The sequence below is a fragment of the Oryctolagus cuniculus genome, chromosome X (genome assembly GCF_051225735.1).
Source record: "Oryctolagus cuniculus isolate XC-2025 breed Fujian yellow rabbit chromosome X, ASM5122573v1, whole genome shotgun sequence".
Lineage (NCBI taxonomy): Eukaryota > Metazoa > Chordata > Mammalia > Lagomorpha > Leporidae > Oryctolagus > Oryctolagus cuniculus.
Genome location: NC_142888.1, coordinates 36,876,709 through 36,903,680, shown reverse-complemented (window position 1 = coordinate 36,903,680; position 26,972 = coordinate 36,876,709). Strand labels below are relative to the sequence as shown.

General features: G+C 52.4%; 1 protein-coding gene across 9 annotated transcripts in view; it reads left to right on the top strand.

Annotated features, from left to right (window-relative positions):
• The window catches only part of IQSEC2 (IQ motif and Sec7 domain ArfGEF 2), an 87,577-nt gene that overhangs the window by 48,273 nt on the left and 12,332 nt on the right, over positions 1-26,972 (top strand). For 8 of the 9 annotated variants that reach the window (XM_070067292.2, XM_070067291.2, XM_070067290.2 and 5 more), the window contains 6 exons: positions 15,549-15,810; positions 16,523-16,924; positions 19,593-20,488; positions 22,500-22,661; positions 23,100-23,222; positions 24,127-24,293. In XM_070067292.2, the coding sequence (XP_069923393.1) occupies positions 15,549-15,810; positions 16,523-16,924; positions 19,593-20,488; positions 22,500-22,661; positions 23,100-23,222; positions 24,127-24,293 (2,012 nt within the window). Of the gene's footprint in view, positions 1-15,273; positions 15,394-15,548; positions 15,811-16,522; positions 16,925-19,592; positions 20,489-22,499; positions 22,662-23,099; positions 23,223-24,126; positions 24,294-26,972 lie in introns of those variants that run through there. The other variant, XM_070067296.2, reaches the window with a different exon arrangement.

The following is a 26,972-nucleotide window of genomic DNA, read 5'->3' as shown; positions in this document are numbered from 1 at the left end:
AAGTGTGGAAGGGGCATTGCAGGCAGAAGAAATAGCATAAGCAGAAGAATCTGGATGTTCTTGGGTAGGGCATGGGATCCCGATGGGCTTCAGGAGACCCATTAACCTCCTGAACTTGAACGCAGAATGTTACATGTGTGTATCTATGTGCATTTTTTCAGAAGGGGGGATGGCCCATGATTTTCATTCAGCACATAAAGGGGTTAGTGTCCCCCTCAAGGAGGTTGAGAATCAGTGTTGGTGGCATTGTCATGTGAATGGATTCTAAAGAGGAGAGTAATTTGGTAAATGTTGTGCTTTAGGAACGTCACCTTAGCAGTCAGTATGTGTGGATTGTATGCATGGAGACCAGCTGGAAAGCCTAAACTGGAGTTTTGGCATAGAAGAGGTGGATTTCAGCAAGGCCGCTGTGTTAAATGACTCCAGTGGGCACCATTTGTGTGGAAGCATTTGAATTTCAAGTTAGGGAATCCAGATCGTCTGGGAGGCCATCAGTGAGATAGACTCCATAGAAGTATCAGGGGATATAAACCGTCATACAGTTAGAAGGTGGAGAGAAGGGAGAGGGCAAGGTTGAGCTGATGTTGGCAGAAGCCAGAGGAACATGAGTCCAGGGTAACAGTGCCAGAGGAAAGGGGAGCCTCTATTCATGCTCACACCCAGCATCCCAAATCCTTGGTCTCAGGCATAATCAACCCCTCTCACCCTACTTCTGCTTCTTGGAGACTCATAGCGATGCAGTGGACTTCCACTGCCCTGTGGAGTTTGAAGAGGCGTCACTTTCGGTTTGTGAGTCAGGAAAGTTTCTTAAAGGAATTATCGGTTGAGCTAGTCACTCAAGGTCCATAGAGATATCGAGAGGTAGGGGTGGGAGAGGATTCTCTGAGAGTGTATGCAGGTCCTGGAGGTGAGAGCAGGTGAAATGAGACATCGGAGGGAGGGTGCGGAGGCTAGCCATGCCTCCAGCAGCTGTCTAGGGAGTTTGGGTTCTCATGCATGTTATTTTTTTTTCTTTTGGTAGACAGCTGGGGAGCCATGAGACGTTCATGAGTAGGAAAAGTGACATGATCAAATTAGCATTTGAGAAAGAAGGGGAGATGAGGGAGGAGGCTATGGCAGGGGTGCAAGCCAGAGAGAAGCTGAGGTTCTAGCAGCAGGGATGGAGCAAAGGAAGGAGTTGAGAGCGATTGCAAGGGAGGGAGGATAGGGTCAGAGGTTGAAGAGACAGTGGGGGAGAGAGAAGGAGGTGGAGATGACCGAGGGCAGAGTTGGCAGCAAATTGGAGTGTGCAGGGCTGGCCATGGCACTAAACAAAATGGAGGCTTGCCCTGAGGGATCTGACTGTGGACATGACCTAATAAACACACAACTAAGTGTACAGAATGGGTCTTATGTTGATGAGTGCTATGAAGAAAAAAAAAGCTGAGTTGAGAAGGTAGAGAATGTTGGGATGCCTTTTGCAAGGGAGGGCCTTTCTGATGAGGTAGCATTTGGTCAGAGACTTGAAGGATGTAAGGGAGTAAGCCATGTACCTGTTTGGCTGCTGACCTTCTAGAAAGAAAGAACATGAAGTACCAAGGCCCTGAGGCCAGAGTGTACTTGGTATGCTAGAGGCACATTGAGAAGACCAGTGTTGATTGGAGAAAGGGTGGACAAAGGGCTAGAGAAGAAGATGACATGGCAAGGGCCAGATCACACACAACCTTGTAGAGCTATTTAGGAGATTGAATTTGAAGGATTCTGTCCTGCTAAGATGACTGACTTGCTAATGGAACAGCAAGAATCTCGGGTGACTCCCGGGTTGCATGTGTATATCCATGTGCATCTTTTTGGAGGAAAGTAATTTGGTAAATGTTGTGTTTGGGGCTCAGGTGGCTGGGTGTGTGATGACGTCTTTCACTAAGGCAGGCAATGCCGAGGCCAGGCTTGCAGTGGTGAGATGCCAGTGAGAGACCCAAAGGCGCACGGGGCCGTTGTGGTGGAGCTGTCCAGCAGGCATTGAAGACCCCTGCTAGAGACAGCCACACCTTGAATGAGATGGGCCGTGGAATGAGATGGGCAAAACAGAGTGTGGAAGGGAACAGAAGAGGATTAGAGCAGAACTGCAGGAGAGGAACCAACATATAAGGAATGGCCAGGGGAAGCAATGGGGGGGGGGCGGTTCAGAGAAGTAGGAGGGAAAGCAGCAGGGAGTGGGCTCACGGAAGCAGAGGAAGGAAGGGGCCGTGCAGAGGAGGGCCCTCTTAAGAGTGTCAAATGTTGCGAGGGGGAGGAAGCTGAGGGCGGAAGCAAGTCTATTGGCTTTAACCACCAGGGGGGCCTGGGCGACCTTCCTGAGAACAGCTTCCGTGGAGTGGTGGGCACACGAGGCAGATTGCAGTGGGCTGAAGAGCTCGTGGGAGGTACCGAAGCAGAGATGGACAGTGTAGACGAATTTCTCAAGAAGCTTAGCTGTGAAGAGGAGAGAGGGACAGAGGGGGATGTGGGGGCAGAGAGAAGGTTTTTATTCCCAGATGGGAGAGACTTGAGCTTCTATAAATGTTGATAGGAAGGAGGCAACAGAGGGGGAGAGGTTGAAAATATGGGAGGGAGAGGGGATGATTGTTGTGGAGGTAGCAGGGATGGGCTCCAGAGCCCAGGTGGAGAGACTGGCCTTAAATAGTATAGCCAGAGAAGGAAGCAGTGGTGATGAGGTTTTTACAAGAGTGGTGAGGAGATTAGTGAAAGCAACAACAACCGGGGAGCCCTGACCAAGGTCGTGGATGCTGGAGGCAGGAGGAAGCAAGGGATGCTTCTGCCTGGGAGTCAGGGAGGACTTCCTGCAGGAAACAGCCTTGAGCTGGGTTATGAAATTCAGACAGGATTTCAGTAGGCAAAAGATCTGTGCAAAAAAAAAAAAAAAGGAGAATATTTGAAGTGGAAGAAACAGACTCAACAAAGACAGAGAGGCATGAAAAGGCTGGGCATGCTGATGGAATAAACAAGCTGGTTTGATGATGGCTTGGCATGAGTGAGTGAGTAGGATACTATTGATGCCACTGATAGTGATGGTCATAGTCATAGTTACCTCCCGTTAAGCGTCACACCTACCCTGTGGCAGGCACTTTGCATTCTTGAACTCATTTAATCGCACCACACCCTGCAAGGTAGGTATTTCCTCATTTTGCATATAAGGAAAATGAGTCCCCCAAGCAGTGAAGAGATGGACTCAGGTCACTGAGTTAGTAGGGGTGGGGCTTCCAACTTGAAAAGTCTCAACTTTATTCAAGAGGCAATGGTCTGCCAAGACGTCCGGGCAGAAGAGATTGATGCTCAGAGGTGGGCTTTAGGAAGGTTAATGTAGTTCAAGAGTGAAGGGAGAAGAAACAGGAGGTGACTGCAGTGTCCGGGGCCAAGGTGGCAACCGCTTGGCCCAGGGAAGAGGGGAGTAACTAGTGCAACTGCAATAGTGTTTGTTCTTCGTGACAGCCTCAAGAGCTGCAGGTTTTTCTTGTTTGCTTGATGAGGAATGGGAGTCTCAGAAAGGAAAGGGTACTTTTGCTCAGGACATGAGCCCTGGTTCATGTGATCCTGTTGACTCACTGAGTCTGGAACAACGTGTCGGAGGAAGCTCTGAGTCTGAGACGAGTGTGGTATGTGTGTGCGCGCATGTGTGCGTGTATGTGCTTGGCTGGCTGTCGGGTGGACAGCAGTGCCTTCCCTTGCCTGTCTGCTTTCCTTCCCATCTCTTCCCAAGTCTCCACTTTTCCTAGCTCCCATACTTCTGCATCTCTGGAGCCGAGGGATCTGGGAGCGGGGTGATGCTGTTTCCTTGGCTGTCCCCAGAAGATCAACCTTTTCACCTCCAAGGCACCGGGTCCCCTCCCAGTCCTCCTCTCTGGCCATCCCCCTCATGAAACTGTAGCCCAGCTCCAGTGACTGCCACACATGCCGTCTGGACCCTGGTGCTGCTCAGCGGAAGCCTGGGGACAGGCACTTGCTCCTGAAGTGACACCTCTTCCCTGCTGTGGCTGGTTCTGTGTGGGCAGACGGTCACCTTGGGGATTCGATTGGATTCATGAGCAGTTAACAATAGTCACCAGCATGTTCCCGTTGCTATTGTTTGCCAGGCACTTGATCTATGTTCTAGTCCTTGCAACAGTTCTGGAGGGGTTGGCATTGTAAGCCCCGTTTTCACAGATGAGGGAAGTGAGGCTCCATGAGGAGCTGTAATACGTTCCTGGGGACACCTAGCCTGGAAGCACTTGGAGAGCTGGAATTGGAACCCAGGTCTCTTTGTTCCCCAACAGTGGGCTTTCCATACTCCCTTCCTAAGTGTCTCCTGTTTGCCTGAGCCAGAGTCTGCAGATCATACAAATCTTTGTCCCTCCAGGGCAGGGTGGATTTCTAGAGAGAGTGCCAAGTTCACCCAAAGGACCTGGTGGGATTGAGTCTGAGACTTGGTGCTCTGAAAACTCTGGGTTCAAATCCAGACTCTACCACTGGCCCAGCCATGTGACCTTGGGCAGGTTCGCTAGCCTTTCTGCACTTCAATCCCCTCATCTCTAAAAATGCTGCCTTACAGAGTTGTTGCAGGAATTAAATGAGCTGGTGTATATGCACAGTGCCAGCATGCATAGAGCAGGCTGCTATTCTTTCTATTAAAATGGAGGCTGGGCACCTGTCAGGGTCAGCTCCCGGGATTTCTGTACTCTGGAGGTGAGCCCAGGCTGGGTGTGGGGGAGGGCTGTCCCAGGAGGGGACAGTGGCCCTGGACAGTCCGCCACACTGGCCTCCTCACTTGCACCCTGCCCCCATCCTAGCCCCACCTCCCAGTTCTGGCCCTTCATGTATCTCCCCTGCTCTGCAAACTAATGCCTCTGCCTCTCTCTGTCACCCGCCGCCTGTGGCCTCTACCCTGCCCTTCCTGGCCCCAGGGAAGAGGAGGAGGAGGAGGAGACTGAGGAAGAGGAAGAGGAAGACGCTCACCAGTTCTGCTGTCCGGCCTCCGAGTGCAGTAGTCCCTCCTCTCGGTAACTGAGAGGACAAGGGCCATTTTCTATGCAGAAGCAAAAGCCTTAACCAGCCCCCGCTCCCACCCCCACCCCTGCGGATCCCCCATGGGACCCTATCCCCTGCTTCAGGAACCAGATGGGCCAGCATAGTGCCCCTTTTCCTGCCCCTTCCTTCTTGGAATCCCCACCCCCACTGCTCTCTCCCCTGGACTCCAGCCCCTGAATAACAAAAGAGCTGGAGCCCCAGGTCTCACTAAAATGTGGGAGAAGCAGAGCTTGGAGCTTGGAGCTTGAAGCTTGGAGCTTGGAACCCGGAATCTCCCGCACCTGCACTCCCACTTCCCAGGCACCCTGGAGCCTGCCACTCCTGGAGAGGTCTCCAAATGACATCCCAAGGACCTACCTCTGTCCTCTGTGAGCACAAACAGAGATGCAGGGTGCCTAAGGCTCAGAGGACCAGACGGGGTGGGGGGCAGGACTCAGCCTGCCTAGTTCCCGTCGTTTGTTCCCTTGCTGTGGCCACTGCGGCCATTTCCTCCACTGCTTGAAGGCCTCACCCCCTCCCCCTGCCATGCCCATCATGCTCTGTAAATATGATCAGGAGGAAAAGGCCTTTCAGAGTATGTGTTGCTGTGTACAAAGGAATTTCCATCAATAAAAGCTGATCTCTTCTCTCTGTCTGATGTATGTTCCACTCCACCCCACCACCCTCTCCCCGTCTCCACCAGGCTTCTTGCCTTCTGTCTTTTCCAGGGCTGGGAACAGGGGCTGAGAGAGAGAGGAGAGAGTAGGGTTTGATAGATGGTATTGTCAACACCCAAGAGGCACTCAATACGTGTGTGAATGGCTTCCTACGTGGTTGGTCTATTGCCTTCTTCAGCCTGTTAACCTGAGGCAAGCAAGCTGGTTAACCTTGGACATGTCACTGAACTTCTCTTAATAAATAAATAGTTTCCCAATCTGCAAAGTGAGGAGGGAGTTTGGACAAGAGGATCTCCGAGGGTTCTTCCAACTGTGACATTTTGTGAACCTGAGATGCTACCATTTTAAGAAACAGTTATGTGAATTCAAGATGCTAGGATTCAGTGACACACCCCAGACAATTCGGATTTCTATTTCTACTCTGCAGTGATTTTTGGATTCTCCAGTCCTGTTGCTTTTTTTTTTTTTAAATTTACTTATTTATTTGAAATGCAGAGTTACATAGAGGCAAAGACAGAGAGAGAGAGAGAGAGAGAGAGAGAGAGAGAGAGACAGAGAGAAGTCTTCCATCTGCTGGTTCACTCACCAGATGGCCGCAATGGCTGGAGTTGCACCGTTCCGAAGCCAGAAGTCAGAAGCCAGGAGCCTCCTCCAGGTTTCCTACGTGGGTGCAGGGGCCCAAAGGACTTGGGCCATCTTCTACTGACTTCCCACGCCATAGCAGAGAGCTGAATTGGAAATGGAGCAGCCGGGACTCGAACCGGCGTCCATATGGGATGCCGGCACTGTCGGTGGCAGCTTTACCCACTACGCCACAGCGCTGGCCCCCAGTTGGTTTTATTTCATGAATACCATTTAAAAAAAAAATTCTGACAATGTGATTCTAATATTCTCTGATATTAAGATGTGTCTGTGTTAAGAGCACAGACAGGAGACCCCAAAGTGGGCTCACACTCTGACTTACCCTCTCAGAATCTTTAAAACGTTAGACAAATCCAAGTTTGCCTTCTGGTTCTGCCACTCACTCTCCTGTAACCTGGGGCAAATCTTTGCTTCTCCTTGGGCTTTATCTTCCTCCTGAGCATGCTGAGAATAGATCTACCTGTCTGCGTCACGAAGATTAGCAAGACTGCCAGGAGCCCAGCACAGGGGCTGGCGCACAGTTGGGCAAGTGTGCTGTGATTCGTGGCTCTTGTTTTGATTAAAGCTCAGGTGAGAGTTCCTTCTGTCCTTTCTTTCCTCCTTCCCTTCTGCATCCCCATCTCATTGAACCTGTGCTTTCCCCACAACCTCACCTTCACCTTCCCGCCTCACTCACAGTTTCAGTCATTCAACTCATCTGCTCATTCATCCATTCAAAAATCTCATTCATTTCTTCCCCCCCCCCTTCCTTTCTGCCTTATTTACTCTTGCAGCAAGAAATGTGTGAGCACCTGCTGGGTGCAAGACCTCAAGCTAAATACTGTGAAGGGATCAAAAGTAAGACAGTGGCCTTGTTCTCCATCTCCCTGGGGAGATGATTCTTTGGGAAGAAGGCAGGGTGTGAGGGGCCAAAATAATTGAGCCGAAATGGTTTCAGGTAATGAGCAAGACATGTCTCTGGCCCAAAGAAGAGGGAGCTGCCCAGGTGCGTGGGGATGGGGGCGGGGGGGGGGGAGGTGTCCAGGTGGGCTTGCCAGAGGAAGAGGGAGTGAGAATTGGGCCTGGAAAGCTGGGAAGATTTTTGAATGGGAGGCAGGGGATGGGGGAGACAGGGCCTGTCAGGACACGGAGCTAATGGAGGGCTCCAGGTCACGTTGGGGAATGGTAGGTAGGTTACCCTGTGGCTGAGGTGGACATCATTCTGCCCTTCACTTCTGCAGACAGAAGTGTTGGCGTGGGAGAGGACAAGTTCAGGTCAGGCGGCTGTCCTGGGAGCCATGAGCTGTAGTAGATTCCTGGGTGTGTAACAGAGTCAGCTGAGCAGGTGGACAGTCTGTGAGGAGTGGGAGGGGGCAATTTTGTAGCAGTTGTGTGCATGTCTGTGCGTGAAGCCTGTGTGCATTGTTGTGCATCTGAGGGAACATGAATGTGTGACACCTGCTGTGAGGAGTTCTGTGTGTGTGTGAGGGTGATTGTGTGAGCTGGTGAGCTTTTTGATTGGTGGGCTCTATGAGTGTGTCTGGTGGATGTAATCATAAGACCGGGTGTGGGTGGCTTTGAAGCATGTGAGGCTGTGGCTTTTAGGGGGCCAGGTAAGTGTCAGGCAGGATGGTCCCACACTTGGACACACATGACTTGTCTCTGTGGTCTTAGGAGGCCGAGGTGGCTGCTGAGCACCCTGTGTGGTCCTTGGCATGCATATGGCAAGATACGCAGAAGTGAATCAAAGCAGTCCACTGCCCTTGGGCAACAGGAGCAGGCAGTGGCCATGAAGACAGATGCTCTAAGAATCCCAGTTTAGCTGGTGATAAGAACTGGCAGGACAGAGGTGTGAACCAAAACTTTGAGGAAGCAGTAGTGGCCAACCGCACCAGGTTCTGTGGAGGGCAGAAGGGAGTCGGAACGTACAGATGCCACAATTGGAAAATGAGTCCATCCAGACTGGTCAGGTGCAGGGATGAAGAGCAGAGAGGGCGTATGCTGGGCAGAAGAAATGAAGAAAGAACATAAACACTGGCTTGGAGCTGTGGACAGGCTTGCCGTGGTATCGGAGCCATACGTGGCCTGCTGCTGCCCATGTTCGGCAGCTTGCTGGGCAAGTGGGAGGCAGAGGACTGGGCAGATTCACAGGTGCTTCTTTTGAAAAAGAGTTATTCATTTATTTATTTCTTTGTTTGTTTGTTGAAAGACCAAGTGATGGAGAGAGGGAGAGATCTTTACTCCCCAAAATGGCTTCAACAGCCAAGACTGGGCCAAGCCAAAGCCAAGAGCCAGGAATTCCATCCACGTCTCCCTCCCAGGGGCCCAAGCACTTGGGCCATCTTCCGCTGCCTTTCAAGGTGCATTTAGCAGGGAGCTGGATCAGAAGTGGAGCAGCAGGGACTCAAATCATCTCTGTAATATGGAATGTGGGTGTCCCAAGTGGCAGCTTAACCCTCTGCACCACAACACCTGTCCTCACAGGAGCTTCTGAAGCTCCAAGTGGCCCACTGTTCTAAAATGAGAAGGGTGGTGGTGGAATTCTTGTCCTGTGCAACACTGAGAAAGTCACTTTGACCATCTGGGCCTCAGTGTGGATCTATGGGGTTGGACGGCTCCACCCCAGCCCCTTGGCTCTTCTACCCTTGGCCACATCCACATCCTCGCTCTTGACCTTGGGAGCTTCTTCCATCCAATCTTGATCTTTCTAGCTGCCTCCCATGTTGCTTCCTCATTTACCCAGTCCACACATATTTTCCCGGCATCTGGCCTCCTACATGCCACTGTGGGGACGTGCAGGGCGATAGAGAATGAAAGGACTCTGCACAGTGCCCAAGGTAGTCATGGCATGAGGTTTTTGTTCAGCTACACTTTGATTTGAATCCTGGCTCCACCACTTCTGAGCTGCAAAGCTGTGGGCAAGTTCCTTCTCTCTGTACCTCAGTTTCATCACCTGGGTTCTTTCCTTCAGGGAGAATAATCTGGAACTTGCAGAATTGCTAGGCTTAGCAAGAAGCAGGTATGCAACCAATGACAACTGTGATTTTTAGGGTTGCGAAGAAGCAGAGCTGGGATTCCAAGTCAGGTCTGTGCTCTTGGGAAGTCTGCATTTGCCCACTCTCTACCCAGCCCCTTGAGTGGCTTCCTTCTCCCCTGCCAGCCCCTGTGCTGAGCCAAGCTGAGCTCACAGCTGTAATCCCTGTGGCACTGGGCTCAGGCAGTGGAAACAGCTCGCAGGAGAACTGTCAGAGGAGAGAGAAGCAACTGCTGCCCAGCCGCCCCCCACTGCCACCGGCAGCCGGCTCTAGTCTCCTTGAGCAGTCCTCTCCTTCCAGAGTCCAAAGCCCTTGGCCCCATCTAGGTGTACTGATGTCCCTGTCTTGTGTCCTTGTCTCTCACTTGCACCCCTCCCTTCCAGCCTAAGTTGTCATGGGGATAGTCCTCGGCATCCCTAGCTTCCTCTTGCCCTCATCTTATGGTATCTATGGCAACAGCCCCCATTCATTTCCATGGCAACTGCATCCCGATCCCATCCCCTGCTGGCTGCATGGCTCCGGGCAGTGCCAAGACAGGGAAGGAGGGAGAGAAGACCTCCCACTTGGAGCAGGAACTGGGGAGGGTCGGTACCTCTGCCATGGGCAAGCCCCAAATCCCTAGGGAATGTCTCCCCATCTTAGCGAGGTTCTGGTACTCCTCCAGTAATACCAGCTTCTCCTAGGCAAGGCCCAGTCCCCAAGCTTCCTCCCCCAGGAAGCCTTCAAGACAGCAGGGAAACCAGCACAAGCTTTGCCCTTTGCATCCTCGTTCTGCCACTTGCTAGCTTGGAGACCTCTGGCAGTCACTTCCTGTCTCAGAGCCTTTTTCTTTAGCTGTAAAGTAGGAACCCTAATTCTCCGCTCACGTTTGCCATGCAGATGAAATAATGCGTGGAAAATGCCTGACATAGGGAAGGTGCGCAGCAAGTGCAAGTTTATTTTTATTCCACTCAGCCACCCCCAAGCAGAAGGGATCGCTCTGCTGCGCTCCCCCAGCACTTCCTCTGTGCTCCAGCCCTGATAACTTTCTGCTTTGTACTGTGGTTATTTGTGTAACACGGCTAATCCCCCACCCCGCAGAGGATGCTCCCCAGTCTCCTGCACTGCATAACCTGGCACACAGGGCATGGGGGCACGGGTCTGCCATGGGCTGGAGGGTCATGTCTGTCTGCATAGATGCCTGTCTGTTTTCATATATTTGTGGATGTGTGCTTTTTTCCTAGGTTTTTTTTTTTCAGCCTTTGTGTTTGTGTGTGTGTGTGTGTGTGTGTGTGAGAGAGAGAGAGAGAGAGAGAAATTCCCATGGGATGAGTGATTTGGGGGTCTTCGATTTGGGGTGTTCTACATGCCCAGGTTCATTTCTTCAGCAGTAAGTATGCTGTCAGAAGCAGTATCCTCAAGCCCCTCAAACACTCTTTTTTAAATAATTATTTTATTTATTTGAAAGAGTTACACAGAGAGAGGTAGAGCCAGACAGAGAGGTCTTTCATCTGCTGGGTCACTCCCCAGATGGCTGCAATGGCCAGAGCTGAGCTGATCCGAAGCCAGGAGCCACGAGCTTCTTCCAGGTCTCTCATGTGGGTGCAGGGGCCCAAGGATTTGGGCCATCTTCTACTGCTTTCCCACACCATAGCAGAGAGCTGGACTGGAAGTGGAGCAGCCAGGACTTGAACCGACACCCATATGGGATGCTGGCGCTGTCTGTAAGTCAGCCCATGAGTAGAAGGGCATATCTAAGCTACATGTTGAAGGGGAAGCAGGAGGTAGCTATGTTGGGGTAATAGGGTAGAGGGTATTTGAAACAGGACTAAGGTCAGGTCTCATCCATGGCCAGGGTGAGGCAGCTGGAGATGATCCTGAGGAGGGTGATTTCTAGAAAACCTAAGTTTCATCATGTCCCTCTTCTGCTTACCTCAGTCCGAGCAAAAGCTTAAAGGTTTAATCCTGGGCTCAGTGCGCTTCATGATTTGGCCCCTATGATCTCTCTGCTCATATCTCCTTGTCACTCCCCTCTCCCTCATTCACTCTGCTCTGGCTACACTGGCCTCTTCACTCTTCCTCAGACATGCCAGGCAAAGTTCTTCCTCACGGCCTTTGCACTGGCTGTACTGTCTATTTGGACTGCTCTTGGTTTAGCTATTCCCCATCTCTATCAGTTTCATCAGGGCTCAGCTTATAGGCCATTTCTCCAAAAAGGGCTTTTCTGGCCAACACATGGAAAACAGCACTTTGGGGGCAAAGGTTTAGCACAGTGATTAGGACGTTGCTTGAGATGTCCACATCCCATATCAGAGTGGCTAGCATGAGTCTTGGCTCATCCACTTGCAATCCAGCTCCCTGCTCATGTGCACCCTGGGAAGCAGCAGGTGATGGCTCAAGTACTTGGTCCTGCCATTTATGTGGGAGACCCAGATGGAATTCCTGGCTCCTGGCTTCAGCCTGGCTCAGCTCTGGCAGTTGCAGCCATTTGGAGAGTGAACCAACAGATGGAAGACTCTCTCTCTCTCTCTCTCTCTCTCTCTCTGGCTATCTCTGTGTCTCTACACTTTTCAAATAAAAATGAAATTAAATACAAATTTTTTTAAAAAATAGCGTCTTTTAGCACTCTGCTTTATTTTCCTTCCCAGCACTGTCCCTATCTAAATGATAGTATTTATTTATTCGGACATTTCTTTATAATCTTCTCTGGAACATCACTCCTCTGAGGAACCCTTCTTGTTCATCTTGTTCGTTGTTGTATTTCGAACATCTAACACTGTGCCTAGTCCATAGCAGGTACAGAGTTGTTCTTTGTTCAGTGAGTTACAGAGATCTGGGGAAAGGTTTATATATATATATATATATATTTGTGTGTGTATATATTATATATATATATACACACACATACATACATACACTATATGAGAGGCAGAAAGATTGAGAGAGAGAGAGAGAAAGAGAGAGAGCTCCCATCTCTGGATGACTTCCTAAATGCCCACAATGGCTGGGGCTTGACCAGGCCCAAGCCAGGAGCCAGGAACTCAATTCAGGTCTCCCAGGAGGATGGCAGGGATCCAGCTACTTGAGACGTTGCTGCTGCCTCCCAGCAAGCGCATCAGCAGGAAGCTAGAATCAGGAACGGGAGGCACGTGTTAAACTCAGGCACTCTGATATGGGATGCTGGCATTTTAACCACTGGAGCAAACAAATGCCCACACCAAGGGAGAAGAGTTTTAATAAAAGAATGAAATGGTCACATGTGTACTTTTTATAAAAAAGATTTATTTGAAAGGTCAAGTTACAGATAGGCACACACACACACACACACACACACACAGGTCTTCCATCCACTGGTTCACTCCCCAGTTGGCTGCAGTGGCTAGAGCTGCGCTAATCAGAAGCCAGGAACCAGGAGCTTCCTCCAGGTCTCCCACGTGGGTGCAGGGGCCCAAGGACTTGGGCCATCTTCTACTGCTTTCCCAGGCCGTAGGAGGGAGCTGGATCAGAAGTGGAGCAGCCCAGACTCGAACCAGCACCCATATAGGATGCCAGCACTACAGGTGGCGGCTTCACCCACTACACCACAGCACTGGCCCCCAAATGTGTATTTTTTATAGATTTATTTATAAGTCAGAGTTACAGAGAGGCAGAAAGAGAGAGAGAGAGAGAGGTCTTCCATCTGCTGGTTCACTCCCCAAATGGCCGCGACGGCTGGAACTGCACTGATCTGAAGCCAGGAGCCAGGAGCTGTTTCCAGGTCTTCCATGTGGGTGCAAGGGACCAAGGACTTGGGCCATCTTCCACTGGTTTCCCAGGCCATAGCAGAGACCTGGACCGGAAGTGGAGCAGCCAGGACTCTAACCAGCACCCATATGGGATGCTGGCACTGCAGGCGGTGGCTTTACCTGCTAATGCCACAGCACTGGCCCCGAGATGTGTACTTTTGAAAGTTCCGTCCAGCCATAAGATGGAGAATGGAGTGGAAGCAGAGCTGGGTAGGAAGCTGAGGTAAAAGTTCAGGTGAGAATCATATTTATTAGAGAAGCTCTGTTCCAGGCCCTGTGTTCTGGGTTCACTAGGAGATGACCAAATTCCCTTCCTGTGCTAGGATTCTGGGAGCCATGAACACCAATAAGTGTCAGGCTTTACCAAAGCTAACCTGTGCCATAAGGACAGACACGGGCTGTGTGGGGGGAACCCTGGCCAGGATGAGCAATCCTTTTGGACTGGAGGCATGTGATCTGAATCTCAACGGAACTAGGCGTTGGGGGGCATCTTTCAGATTGCACATGGCAGCGATGATGGGGATAGCGTATCAGATGGAATGTAGCACCTGTGCAGTTTGGGAGGTGGAACACAGAGGAGCATTTGAGAGAGGATCTGGGCCAGGCTGGAGGGTGGCTAGAGAAGGGGCTGGCAGCCAGCCCTGCAGTATGACTTAATGTTTAGGAGTGTGAGCTCTGGAGCCAGACTTCCTGGATTTGAATCCTGATGCTGTCCTTAGTCGCTGTGTGACTGTGGATATTGCACTTGACCTCTCTGGGCCTCAGCTTCTTGATGTGTAAAATGAAGATAAAAGTAACAATTCCTATCTCACAAAGGCTGCTTGTAAGAGCAAATAAGTGATTAGCTGTCCCTCCAATGACAGAAGGAGGAATTTGGGCTCTTAAGCGCAACGGGAGCTATGGATGGTTCATGAACACAGGTGACAGTTGATGGAAAGCGGGCTTGAGCTGTGTGCTGGGAGGGGAGTGGGGGCAGGACCCTACAGACCAGAGGGAGAGGAGAGGAGCATCTCAGTTGGCTGGGCTGGCTGCTGGGCTGCATCTGGTCCCTGGGAGCTGCCATCAAGTGCCCCCAAGGCCCAGGAAGAGGGAGACTTTGGGGTGGAGGGCAGGCTCCCAGCCAGTTTCTGCTTTGCTCCTGGCTGTGAGGCAGGCTAACAACCAGGGAGGGTGTAGGCCAAGCAGTGGGTGGGGGTTCCCAGTAGGGCGGAGTCCAGCTCTAGCTCAGCAGCCTGGGGGCCCAGCCTCCAGGCTGCAACCTCCCCCCCTCCTCCCCGGCACACCCAGCCCCCAGTGCAAAGTGCTCAGCTGCAAGGTTGGCAGACTTCTTGCAGCTCGAGCTCCCGCGCTGCTAGGGACCGACCGCCCCCCACAACACACACACCCACCCCAGCTCACCTTTGTCCTGTGCCCTGGTCACTGCCAATTTGGGACTGGGGAGGAGTCTTTGAACCCTTTGAGCAGCCAAGAGCCCCCCAACCTTGCACGCCCCCAGCCAGACCGCTCTCTGGGCCCCAGCCACACCCATTCTCCCCCACAGCCTCCTCCGTGCCTGCCGCACGTTCCTCCCCTCCTGCACCCTCCCAGTTCTCCCCGCCTCTGTGGCTCCTCACCAGGCCCCGGCTCGGCTCAGGGCGCCTGGGCTGTCGCCACCTGGGTTCCCAGGCAGCCTGGTTGCCATGGCACCATGGGAGCAGGTCTGCTGGAACAACAGCTCTGGATAACCAGGGCAAGCAAGACCCGGGGCCCAGCGCCTGCCACTCTGCAGCCTGCAGCCCCTCGCCCCCTCTCCCAGGCGAGCGGAGGAGGAGGCCATGAGGAGGAAAAGGAAGCTGCCCCGCAGGGCGGCTCTGTACCTGTGAGGATGCTGCACTGGCCAGGGAGGCTGCGGGCAGGGGCGGGGCCGCAGGGGCAGGAGGCCGGGCTGGGGATGGCGGGCTGGGGATGGCCTGGGGATGGCGCTTGTCTGGGTGATACTGGGGATGGGACTGGGAGGGAAAGCACAGCACTGCTGTGTGGGGGATGAGGCTGTGAGGGGCAGAGGGGCGGGGAGGGGTGGGGCTGTGAGGGCACGGGACTGTTAGAAGGAGGCCCCTGAGGGGACAGGGCTGAGCAGGACTGGGACAAAGCCTGGGGTGATAGAGCCTTGAGAGCAAGGAGTGTAAGAGGCTGGATCGAGGAGGGGCCAGGCTGAAGGGGCACCTGAGGATGCAGCGGTCAAGGCCATGGGCCTGAAGGCCAGGGACTGTGGGCACCGTGAAGAGACAGCTCTGGCCTGTAAGTGGTGGGGTCCCTGTCTCTGCGGGAAAACAGGGGCGGATGGGCTTGAGGGGGGGGCGGTGGGCAGGGATCTGCTCCACCCACTTTCAATCTGGCCCAGCACACCCCTCTCCGGATCCCACATCCTGCCTCATCTTATCTCATACCCACAGTGTGGAGGGTGATGCCCCAGGCAGTGACCTGAGCACAGCGGTTGATAGTCCTGGGAGCCAGCCCCCCTACCGGCTGAGCCAGCTGCCTCCCACCAGCAGCCACATGGGGGGCCCCCCTGCTGGGGTGGGCCTTCCCTGGGCTCAGCGGGCTCGCCTCCAGCCGGCCAGTGTCGCCCTGAGGAAGCAGGAGGAGGAGGAGATAAAGCGCTCCAAGGCCTTATCGGACAGCTATGAACTCTCCACGGACCTGCAGGATAAGAAGGTGCAGAATGGGACTGGGAAGGCGTGCTGCCCACAGCCAAGGGAGGAGTCGGCTGTGGCACTCGAGGGGTATCCGGGGTGGAGGGAGGGGTAGGGAGACCTGAATCGGAGATGTAAAGATACATGAGACCTGACTTGATCCCTAAAAACTTGGTCTAGTGGGGCAAGCACACAAATGAGTTGATAGAATATTTTGTGTAGCGAGAGAGAGAGAGAGAGAGAGAAAGAGAGAAAGAAAACAAAATACTCTTTAAGAAAACACCTGGAAGAATATATACCAAAATGTTAACTGTGTTTATATATAGGGCTTTGGACACTATGTGAACTCACTTTCCTGCCTCTTTCCTCTCTCCCTCCCTCTCTTCCTTCTTTCTCTCTTTCCCTCACTCTCTGTCCTCCTCTGTCATCCTCTCTCCTTCGTTTTCTCCTTCCTGTTTATTTCTTCCTTTCTTTCATTTTTTTTATTTCTATGCTACTTTCTCTGTTTTTGAGTCATCAATATGTACTTCCTATACATTAAACCAAACACAGTCCAAATCCCACGTGACCAGTGCTATCTGGGCTTCCAAGGGAGGAGACAGCACCCCAGCACAGCCTGGCACCTTGGGGCGGCTCCAGGCGTTAGCTGGGACTCGGGTGGGGTGGAGCTGTGGTTGACGGCCTAGAGGCTGTTGGGAATTTCTGACCTTGTTGCCTTCCACCCTGCCTGCCAGGTGGAAATGCTGGAGAGGAAGTATGGGGGCTCCTTCCTGAGCCGCAGGGCTGCCAGGACCATCCAGACAGCCTTCCGCCAGTACCGCATGAACAAGAACTTTGAGCGGCTCCGCAGCTCAGCTTCGGAAAGTCGCATGTCCCGCCGTATCATCCTTTCCAACATGCGGATGCAGTTCTCCTTCGAGGAGTACGAGAAGGCACAGAACCCCGCGTACTTCGAGGGCAAGCCTGCCTCGCTGGACGAGGGTGCCATGGCTGGTGCCCGGAGTCATCGGCTTGATCGGGGGCTCCCGTATGGAGGCTCCTGTGGTGGGGGCATTGATGGCGGTGGAAGCTCTGTCACCACGTCTGGAGAGTTCTCCAATGACATCACAGAGCTTGAAGACTCCTTCTCGAAACAGGTCAGGATCCCTGAAAAGTGCCTTTCTTCCCCATTCCCCACACTCTGGCTCCTCCTACTCCTTTCTAACTATATAATCCGAGCTGAATGACATGGCCTGACCAGCATTTAATGACAAGAGAGAGCTACAATCTGAGTTGGCACTGGGAGAATGAGGAAGAATTGACAAGACAAAAACAAAAATGACATTGTTAAACGAGGTAAACTGCAGGTGTATAGAACGGATAAGAAAATGAAAGTTCTCAGCATTTGGAGTTTGATCTGCTGTCAAATAAAGCTTTAATTAACAGGTCATGAGCTCCTACCATGTGCCCGGTGCTGTGTCTGCCCCATAATAGACTCACGGGTCAGAGATGATTATTCCCATTTTACAAATGTGGAGACTGAGGCTAAGGAGCTGACCCTGGTCCTTATTCTCAAAGATCTCCTAGTCCGGTAGGAAATGACCGGCATATGTGTACATCACAATCTTTCTCAGCTAGAGTGTGCTCACAGCCATGAGAAAGGGATCTCTTAGAGTAGTACCACAGGGACTCAGGACGGGGAGGAGGTTTTCTTTGAGGGGAACAGAGACTGCTTCTCTGAGAACACAGCACTGGACCTGGGCCTTGGCAGACAGAGAAGGTTTAGCAGGTTAGAGAGTTGGAAGGGTGTTGCCCGCATAGACACTGCTTCCGCAAAAACAGAAGGGTGGGCATGTCACTGGCATCGCAGGAAGTGGGAGATCACCATAGCCTTCAGTGCATCAGGTGCCTGCGCAGGTGCGAATCCCAGCTCCGCCATTTCCCAGCAGTGGGACCTTGGGCAAACTGTTTAAGCTCGCTGAAACATGACCAATAAAATGGAGAGGTTTTTTTTTTTTTTTTTTTTTTTTTTTTGACAGGCAGAGTGGACAGTGAGAGAGAGAGACAGAGAGAGAAAGGTCTTCCTTTGCCGTTGGTTCACCCTCCAATGGCCGCCGCTGCAGCCGGCGCACCGCGCTGATCCTGGCAGGAGCCAGGTGCTTTTCCTGGTCTCCCATGGGGTGCAGGGCCCAAGCACCTGGGCCATCCTCCACTGCACTCCCTGGCCATAGCAGAGAGCTGGCCTGGAAGAGGGGCAACCGGGACAGAATCCGGCGCCCCGACCGGGACTAGAACCCGGTGTGCCGGCGCCGCAAGGTGGAGGATTAGCCTATTGAGCCACGGCGCCGGCTTGGAGAGGTCTTTTTTAGAGTTGTTGTGAAGATTACATTCAGCTAGGTAATACACACGTGAAAGCACCTGGTAGCTGCTAAGTATGTAGTAGCTTTCTTCCTAAAGCCAGGGAGGGACTTGGTAGAAACTGCTGAATGAATGAAGCTTTATAAGACAAGAAACCACACTCTGTTCTAAACTCTGGGACCTGCCCTGGCTGTCAGCCTGGGCATGCTTCCGTGGAGCGAGTGATGAGGTGGAGGAAAGGAAAGAGATATCGAAGGGGCGTTCTGTATCATTCATGCATCCATTCATACAGCAAAGGCATAGATGACATCTCCTTTGCGTCTAGCAGTGTGCTGACCTTGAACTAGAAACAGGGACTCCAAGCCCATCCCCCAGCCAGGGGGGAATGAGGAATAGGAGATCACTGGTAGCAGAGGTGGAGCAACTAGGCCTGGTCCCAGCTCTTAGTGCTATTCAAGTCTGATGGGGAAGTGGATTAGTTATGTATCGCTGGGTAACAAATTATCCCCAAAATGTAGTAGCTTAACAGCTGACCTTAGAGGCTGAGCTGAAACTGGTATTATCTCATTGTTGACTAGCTCATCCAGTTTCTGAGGGCTAGGAAGCTGAGAGCGGCTTAGCTGAGTGGTTTGGACTCAAGGTCTCTCAGGAGGCTGCAGTCTGATAGTAGGGTGGGATCTCAACCTCTGAAGACTCAGTTGGGCCTGACAGTTCTGCCTGCAAGTGTATGCACTTGGCTGTTGACAGGAGGAGTCAGCTGCTTCCCTTGTGAACCTCTCTCTAGGACTGCTTAGGACCTGGCTTCCCCTAGGCAAGGAGTCTGAGACACACAGAGTCATTTACCAGCTAATCTCAGAAGTAGCATGCCTGCCCTTCTGCCATGGGCTGCTACAATGTGGAGCCTGGGGGTCTGACTACCAGGAGTTGGGGGATCATATAGACTGCAGGTAGAGGCTGCATACCACGGGGAGGTGGAGTGTGGTCCAGATTCTAACAGGCAAATATGATGGATTTCCTAAGACTGCATCACTCAGATGGCTCTGGCAGCCCAAAGGAAGCTGGAGTTTTGGTTTGCCCTGGCCAGGACGGGGTGGGGAGATGGCTGGTGAGGGTGGGGGTTGCAAAATGACAGCAGAGGCAAAGGAATGTGACTCGAAACAGACAGAAGGTAGAGTTTGGCTTAGGTCTATAGGGACATAAAGGACAGGTTGAGTGTTTGGCAAGGGAACTCGTGGGCACTGTGAGTCCCAGGTGCTGTGAGCTCACCGTGACTTGCCGGAAGTTAGTACATAGACCCCTCGGGAAGAGGCAGGGGAACTCACCTTGGCTGACCCACCAGGAACACTCCCTCCTCTTCCTTCCTTCCCTCCCCCACTCCCACCCCTCCATCATTCTTCCCTTCTTCTCTCCTCTCTTTCTTTCCTTTTCCCTCTTCTCCTTCCCCGCCCCCAACCCCACCTTGTGCAGGTCAAGTCTCTGGCTGAATCCATCGATGAGGCCCTAAACTGCCACCCTTCAGGGCCCATGTCTGAGGAGCCGGGGTCAGCCCAGCTGGAGAAGCGGGAGTCAAAAGAACAGCAGGAGGACAGCTCAGCCACATCCTTCAGTGACCTTCCCCTCTACCTGGATGACCCAGTGCCCCCACAGTCCCCTGAACGACTGCCCAGTGCAGAGCCCCCACCCCAGGGCCGACCCGAGTTCTGGGCACCAGCTCCTCTCCCACCAGTTCCACCACCAGTGCCACCAGGGACCCGGGAAGATGGGAGCCGTGAGGAAGGCACTCGCAGGGGTCCCGGGTGCCTGGAATGCCGGGATTTCCGGCTGCGGGCTGCCCACCTTCCCCTGCTCACCATTGAGCCTCCTAGTGACAGCTCCGTGGACCTGAGTGACCGCTCGGATCGCGGCTCTGTCCACCGCCAGCTGGTGTACGAGGCTGATGGCTGCAGCCCCCATGGGACCCTCAAGCACAAGGGGCCACCAGGCAGGGCCCCCATCCCACACCGCCACTACCCAGCCCCTGAGGGCCCAGCTCCAGCCCCACCAGGTCCCCTGCCCCCAGCCCCCAACAGTGGCACCGGGCCCAGTGGTGTGGCTGGGGGTCGGAGGCTGGGGAAATGCGAGGCAGCAGGCGAGAACTCTGATGGAGGAGACAATGAGAGCCTGGAGAGCTCCAGCAATTCCAATGAGACCATCAACTGCAGCTCCGGCTCCTCTTCTCGGGACAGCCTGAGGGAGCCCCCAGCCACTGGCCTGTGCAAGCAGACATACCAGCGGGAGACCAGGCACAGCTGGGACTCCCCAGCCTTCAACAACGACGTGGTGCAAAGGCGGCACTACAGAATCGGCCTCAACCTCTTCAATAAGTACGTGCTCCCTGTCTTGGCCTCCTCAGCCCTGGGCACTTTGTTCTCTGTAGCAGCTCTCCCAGCAGCGATCCTGGGCTTTGTAGGCTGCGGTTTCTCTCTAGCGCACCTGACTAGCGGTGTGACCTTGGGCAAGATGCTCTGAGCCTCGACTGCCCCCAACTGCCACTTATTAGAGGGGAGACCATATGGTGTGTAAAGAACCTTAGTCTGGCAGGTGGGAGACCTTGCCCCCTGGTCCGTCTTTGGCCACTTACCGCGTGGCCTGGGGCAACGTGTGTTCCTTCCTTGGACTTAAGGTTTTCCATCTCTGTGCTCGAAGGGTGTGTATGTTTGCAATGTGGGGAGGCGGGGTGGTTGCCAGACTACTCAGTGACTGCCACCGAGCTCTTTCCGGGTGCCTGGTATTGTGCCAGGTGCTTAGGAGTAGGGTGGGAGGGTGACATTTGATTAGAAAATAATTAGAAAACATTAAATGTAATTAGAAAACATTAGCTGTAGTGCAAGGCATTAGATGTAATTCCTTAATGCCTTACATCGTTATAGCTTATTAAACACTGCCACCTATATTTAATTCTCACAATAACTCAGCAAGGTAGGTAATGTGGCCCGATTTCATAGATAAGGCACTGAGGCTTGGAGAAGTAAATTGTCTAAAATCCCACAGCTGGGAAGTGATGGATCGGGGCTGCCTCAAGCGCCAGATTTGCTTTCAAATTTTAGCCTCATGTGGCCCTAAGGTCCTGACGTTCTGAGTAAGTGCAGAACAACTCCCACCCAGATTATGGCCTTGCTCTCTGAAAATCTAAGGAGCAGCTTGTCTGCAAAAACATTCACAGTCGAGGGCGAGCATTTGCCCTAGTGCCCAACATACAAGACGCCTGCCTTCCATATTGGAGCACCTGGGTTCAAGTCCTGCCTCTGGCCCCTGACTCCAGCTTCCTGCTAATGCACACCTGGAAGGCAGCAGGCGATGACCCGAGTAATTGTGCTCCTGCCGCCCACATGGGAAGCCTGGATTGAGTTCCTGGCTTTCAGCTTCATCCTTGGCCCAGCCTTGGCTGTTGAGGGCATTTGGGGAGTGAACCAGCAGATGGGAACTTTTTGTCTTTCTCTGTCTCTCAAATCAATTTTTTAAAGATTTATTTATTTATTTGAAAGTCAGAATTACAGGGAGAGGGGAAGAGGGAGAGGGAGAGGGAGAGAGAGAGAGAGAGAGAGAGAGATCGATCTTCCATCTGCTAGTTCATTCCCCAAATGGCCACAACAGCCAGGCCTGAGCCAGGCTGAAGCCAAGAACTAAGAGCTTCTTCCGGGTCTCCCACGTGGGTGCAGGGACCCAAGGACTTGGGCCATCTGCCACTGCTTTCCCAGATGCATTTGCAGGCAACTGGATTGGAAGTGGAACAGCCGGGACTCGAACCAGCACCCATATGGGATGCTGGCACTCTAGGCAGTGGCTTTACCCCCCCTTTACCACAGCACCACCACCCCCCAATAATAAAAAAAAAGAAGAAGAAGAAGAGGAGGAGGAGGAGAAAAGGAACACTCAAAGAGGCTGAGTGATACCTGCCTAGGTGGGATGTGGGACATGCAACAGGCACCTGTTCACTTCATCTCTGCTCTGGGGGTCTGTGAGTTGAAGAGTAGGCCTGAGCCTGGGGCTCCCACCTTCTCTTGGGACTGCTTGGTGTCTGCTGGGAACATCAAAGCTCCTGGCACAGAACAGGCTGTCGTTGATACCAATTGTCTCCCAACTAGTATGGCTGCAGTGAAGGAAGAAGCTGGGTTGAGGATGCCTTGGAATTTTGAAGCTCTGTGAAATGAGCAAGTGGATTCCTCTCCCTGGGCCTCCATTCTCTCATCTGTACCGTGAAAAGATTGGACCCGATCATAGATTCAACTTCCCTTGGTTCTTTGAGGCCCTGGGTTTGTTGACTGTAAGAAATGGGACAGAGGGCACACAGTTCCAGTAGGGCTGTCTTGTCATCTCCCTCCCCTCTTTCTGCAGGAAGCCAGAGAAGGGTATCCAGTATCTCATCGAGCGGGGCTTCCTGTCAGATACACCGGTTGGAGTGGCCCATTTCATCCTGGAGCGGAAAGGCCTGAGCCGGCAGATGATAGGGGAATTCCTAGGGAACCGGCAGAAGCAGTTCAACAGAGATGTGTTGGAGTGAGGACCCCCAGGGCTGGGCAGACGGGCCAGGGGTTCCTGGAAAAGGAGAGGGAGAGCGGGAGGGAGGATGGGGGCAGCCTGTCCCTTTTGCCCAGATAAACTTCTCAAAATAGGATGAATAGGCCATCCTGCTCCCATACCCTTGGTCTGATCTATGGCCTGTTGGGGAGGGCGGGAGGGCTCCATTTTTCCCTCTCTGAAATGACTGGACTGATGGAAGAGACCCTGTGTGTCTTGCTGCAATTTCCTGGTTGGGGGGAGGGAGGTGGATTCCATTGCAGACATTCTGTCATCCCACACGCTTGCCCAGGGCCATAGATGACAGCATGGGCAGGCTCTCGGCAGGGGGTGCCGGTCCCTCTCTGAGCAAATGTGGGTGGGTCGGAGGTTTTCTGCAGAGGAATTGAAAGTGCCCCACCCCTCTCTGCTCTTCAGCTGTGTGGTAGATGAGATGGACTTCTCCTCCATGGATCTGGATGATGCACTCCGCAAGTTCCAATCCCATATCCGGGTTCAGGGCGAAGCCCAGAAAGTGGAGCGCCTCATCGAAGCCTTCAGGTGTGCCTGCTTCCTACTCCTGAGGCTGCTCCCCCCCCCTTTGCTGTGGGGGGACTGGCGGAGCATGTGCTGACGAGTCACTACTCTGAGCATCATACTTGCCTCTCCAAAAAAGAGAAATGTCATGTGCTATCTCGCAAGGCAGTTGTGAGGGTCAGAGGTAGTTCATAGCAGGTGCCCCACACAGCACCACTGTGAGGTAGGCGCTTCCAGGATTATTCCTATTCTGCAAATGAGAACTCTGAAGTTCAGAGAGGTTAAGTGCCTTTCCCAGGATCATAGGGTGAGTAAGCGGTGGAACCAGATTGGACCTTGTGTGTGTCTGACTCCATGATCCGTCCCTGCCCTTAACCGTTACATCTGCTATAAATACTTTGGGCAATCACATAGAACTGGGTCCGAACCCTGGCCCTCCACCCCTCTGGGGTCTTTGGAGGAGAAAAAGAGGAGCTGCTGAGAACGTACTTCCCGTGATGGGAGAAGGATTTGCTTTGCCATCAGAAAGATCTTGGTTTTCATGCTGGCTTCACCATCTCCCACATCTACCAGCTCTGGCACCTTGGGCAAGTTACCTCACCACTTTGAGCCCCAGTCATTTCATCTGTAAAATGGGACTGTGAATAGCTATCTTGCCAGAATTGTGATAAAATGACGTTAGACAATGCATAGAAATCCCCCGGCAAAGCTCCATAAAAGTTAGAAGTTGTGTTTTTTTTTTTTTTTTTTTTGGTTTTTGGTTTTGCTTTTTAACCTGCTAGTCTTAGGGAATCTGAAAAGGACAGACCTATAGTGACTAGGGAAGAGTTCTTGGAGGAGAGTGGTGGGGCTTGGTGTCAAACTGGCAGGGTGGTGGGTGGGTCGAGTTTAGTGCCTGAATCCGGCTTTAACTCTTTTTGCCCTGCAGCCAGCGGTACTGTGTCTGTAACCCAGCCCTCGTCCGCCAGTTCCGGAACCCAGACACCATCTTCATCCTTGCTTTTGCCATCATCCTTCTCAATACTGACATGTACAGTCCCAGTGTCAAGGCTGAACGCAAGATGAAATTAGATGACTTCATCAAGAACCTAAGAGGTAACCAGAATTCCTGTCAGTTTTTCCTGCCCTCCCCCGGGAAGTGGAAATGCTCAGGGTTGGGGATGAGACTGGGAAGGATGAGGAAGATCCCACCTGTCCCTTGGAAATGAACCTGTGATGCTGTCACGTTCTGCCAAGGTGGGATATTCCCTGTGCATGTCCTTATTAATTCACTCAAACAGGCATTTGCCCATTCACACGCAGTATTTACTGAGATCTACTGTGTATCAGGCTTCTAGGTCCTGGGGTCATGGCAGTGAACATGATAGCTACAAGTGCTGGTTCTGGGACCTGTGTTGTTGTGCAGTGGATTAAACCACTGGTTGCACTGCCAGCATCCTGTGTTACAGTGCTGGCTAGAGTCCCAGCTGCTCTGCTTCTGATCCAGCTCTCTGTTAATGTGCCTCAGAAACCAATGGAAGATGGCCCAATGCTTGGGTCCCTGCCACTCACATGGGAAAACCCGGATGGAGTTCTAGGCTCTTAGCTTTGGCCTGGCCCAGCCCCCTGGTGTTATGGGCTTTTGAGGAATGAACCAGCAATGGAAAATCTCTCTCTCTCTCTCTCTCTCTCTCTCTCTCTCTCTCTCTCCTGTCTTTCCCTCTGTCACTTTGCTTTTCAAATAAAATATAGGTACATCTTTAAAAATAAAAAGCCCAGGCTCTGACAAAGCTTATACTATTTCATCAGTCATCCACTCATCCATTTCTCATGCTCTCCTCTCTGGTTTTTTTTTTTTTTTTTTTTTTTGACAGGCAGAGTGGACAGTGAGAGAGAGAGAGACAGAGAGAAAGGTCTTCCTTTGCCGTTGGTTCACCCTCCAATGGCCGCTGCGGCCGGTGCGCTGCGGCCGGCGCACCGCGCTGATCCGATGGCAGGAGCCAGGAGCCAGGTGCTTTTCCTGGTCTCCCATGGGGTGCGGGGCCCAAGCACCTGGGCCATCCTCCACTGCACTCCCTGGCCACAGCAGAGAGCTGGCCTGGAAGAGGGGCAACCGGGACAGAATCCGGCGCCCCAACCGGGACTAGAACCCAGTGTGCCGGCGCCGCTAGGCAGAGGATTAGCCTAGTGAGCCGTGGCGCCGGCCCTCTCCTCTCTGTTCTATTGATGCCCATAAAGACTCATTATTTCTTTTACGTGCCCTTTCCTTAATTCATGTATTCATTTATTCACTTGAGCAACCAACCAGTCAGTGAACACTTACTGAGTGTGCCATGTCCTATGATGAGTGCCAAGGACAACGGAGGCGAGTCTGCCACAGTCCCTGCTCTGAGAGTCCTCTGCTCCCCCTGTGTGGGGGAGACTGACTTGTAGTGCCTAGCTCACTAACACAAGACATAAGTGAACGGTGATGTCAGAGAGGCTCATAAAGTGCAATCAGAGCTCAAAGGGGCAGGGCACAGGTGTTTAGCCTGGCAGTGACGATGCCAGCCAAGACACCCAGGTCCTACATCAGAGAACCTGGATTCAACATGGCTCCAGCTTCTGATTCCAGCTTCCAACTAGTGGAGACCCTGGGAGGCAGCAGTGATGGCTCAAGTAATTGGATTCTTGCTACCCATCTAGGAGACTTGAATAGAGTTCCAAGTGGGCTGTTGAGGAAGTGTAGCAGTAGATAGGTGATCTCTCTCAGTAGATAGGAGTCTCTCTCCCTCTCTCCCTCCCGTCCTCTCTCTCTCTCTCACTCTCAAATAAATAAATCAGTTAATTAAAAGAAAGAGCTCAGGATCAATGTTGTGGCACAGTAAGTTAAGATGCTGTCTAAAATGCCAGAATTCCATATGAGGGCCAGTTTAAGTCCTGGCTGTTCCACTTCCAATCCAGCTCCCTGCTAATACACCTGGGAAGGCAGGGGAAGATGGCCCAGGTCCCTGGGCCCCTTCACCCACGTAGGATACCCAACAGAAACGCCTGGTTCCTGGCTTCGGCCTGACACAACCCTGGCTGTTGTGAACATTTGGGGAGTAAACCACTGGGTGGAAGATTCTTTCTCTCTGTGTTTCCCCCTCTGTCTCTGTAACTCTGCCTTTCAAAGCAATAAATACATCTTAGAAAGAGCTCAAAGGAAAGAGAGCCCACTTTCAGCTAGCTTCCTGGAGGAACCAGGCTTTTAATTTTTTTAAATTTGTTTATTTGAGAGGGAGAGAAAGTGTGGGAGAGATAGACAGTGTGCTCTCCTGTCAACTGGTTCACTCTCCAAATGCTTGCGATGGACAGGCTGAAGCAGGAAGCCAGGAACTCAAGCCAGGTGTGCCACATGGGTGACAAGAACCCAATCACTTGAGCCATCAGTACTCCGAGGGGCCACATTAGCAGGAAGCTAGAGGGGAGCTAGGCATGGAACCTAGGTCCTCCGATGTGGGAATGGGGCATCTTCACCACTGAGCCAAACACCTGCCCCAGGATTTTTATTTTATTGTAAACCTTGAAGGAATGGAAAAGGTGACAGAGTAGGAACAGAGGAGGGCTTATCTAGCAGTAAGAATAACAAAGACACGGATATAAAAATGCAAGCGTTGTTTAGAGAACAATGGAGATGGGATGGTGAGTAACTGGTCAGGAAGATCAGTTGAAACCAGTAATAAGAGGGCCTTAAATGGCAGGTGAAATGTGTTACTTTGATCTTTTTCTTGGTTCATTTTATTGATGTCAAGCCCTGCCTGTCACCAAAGAGCT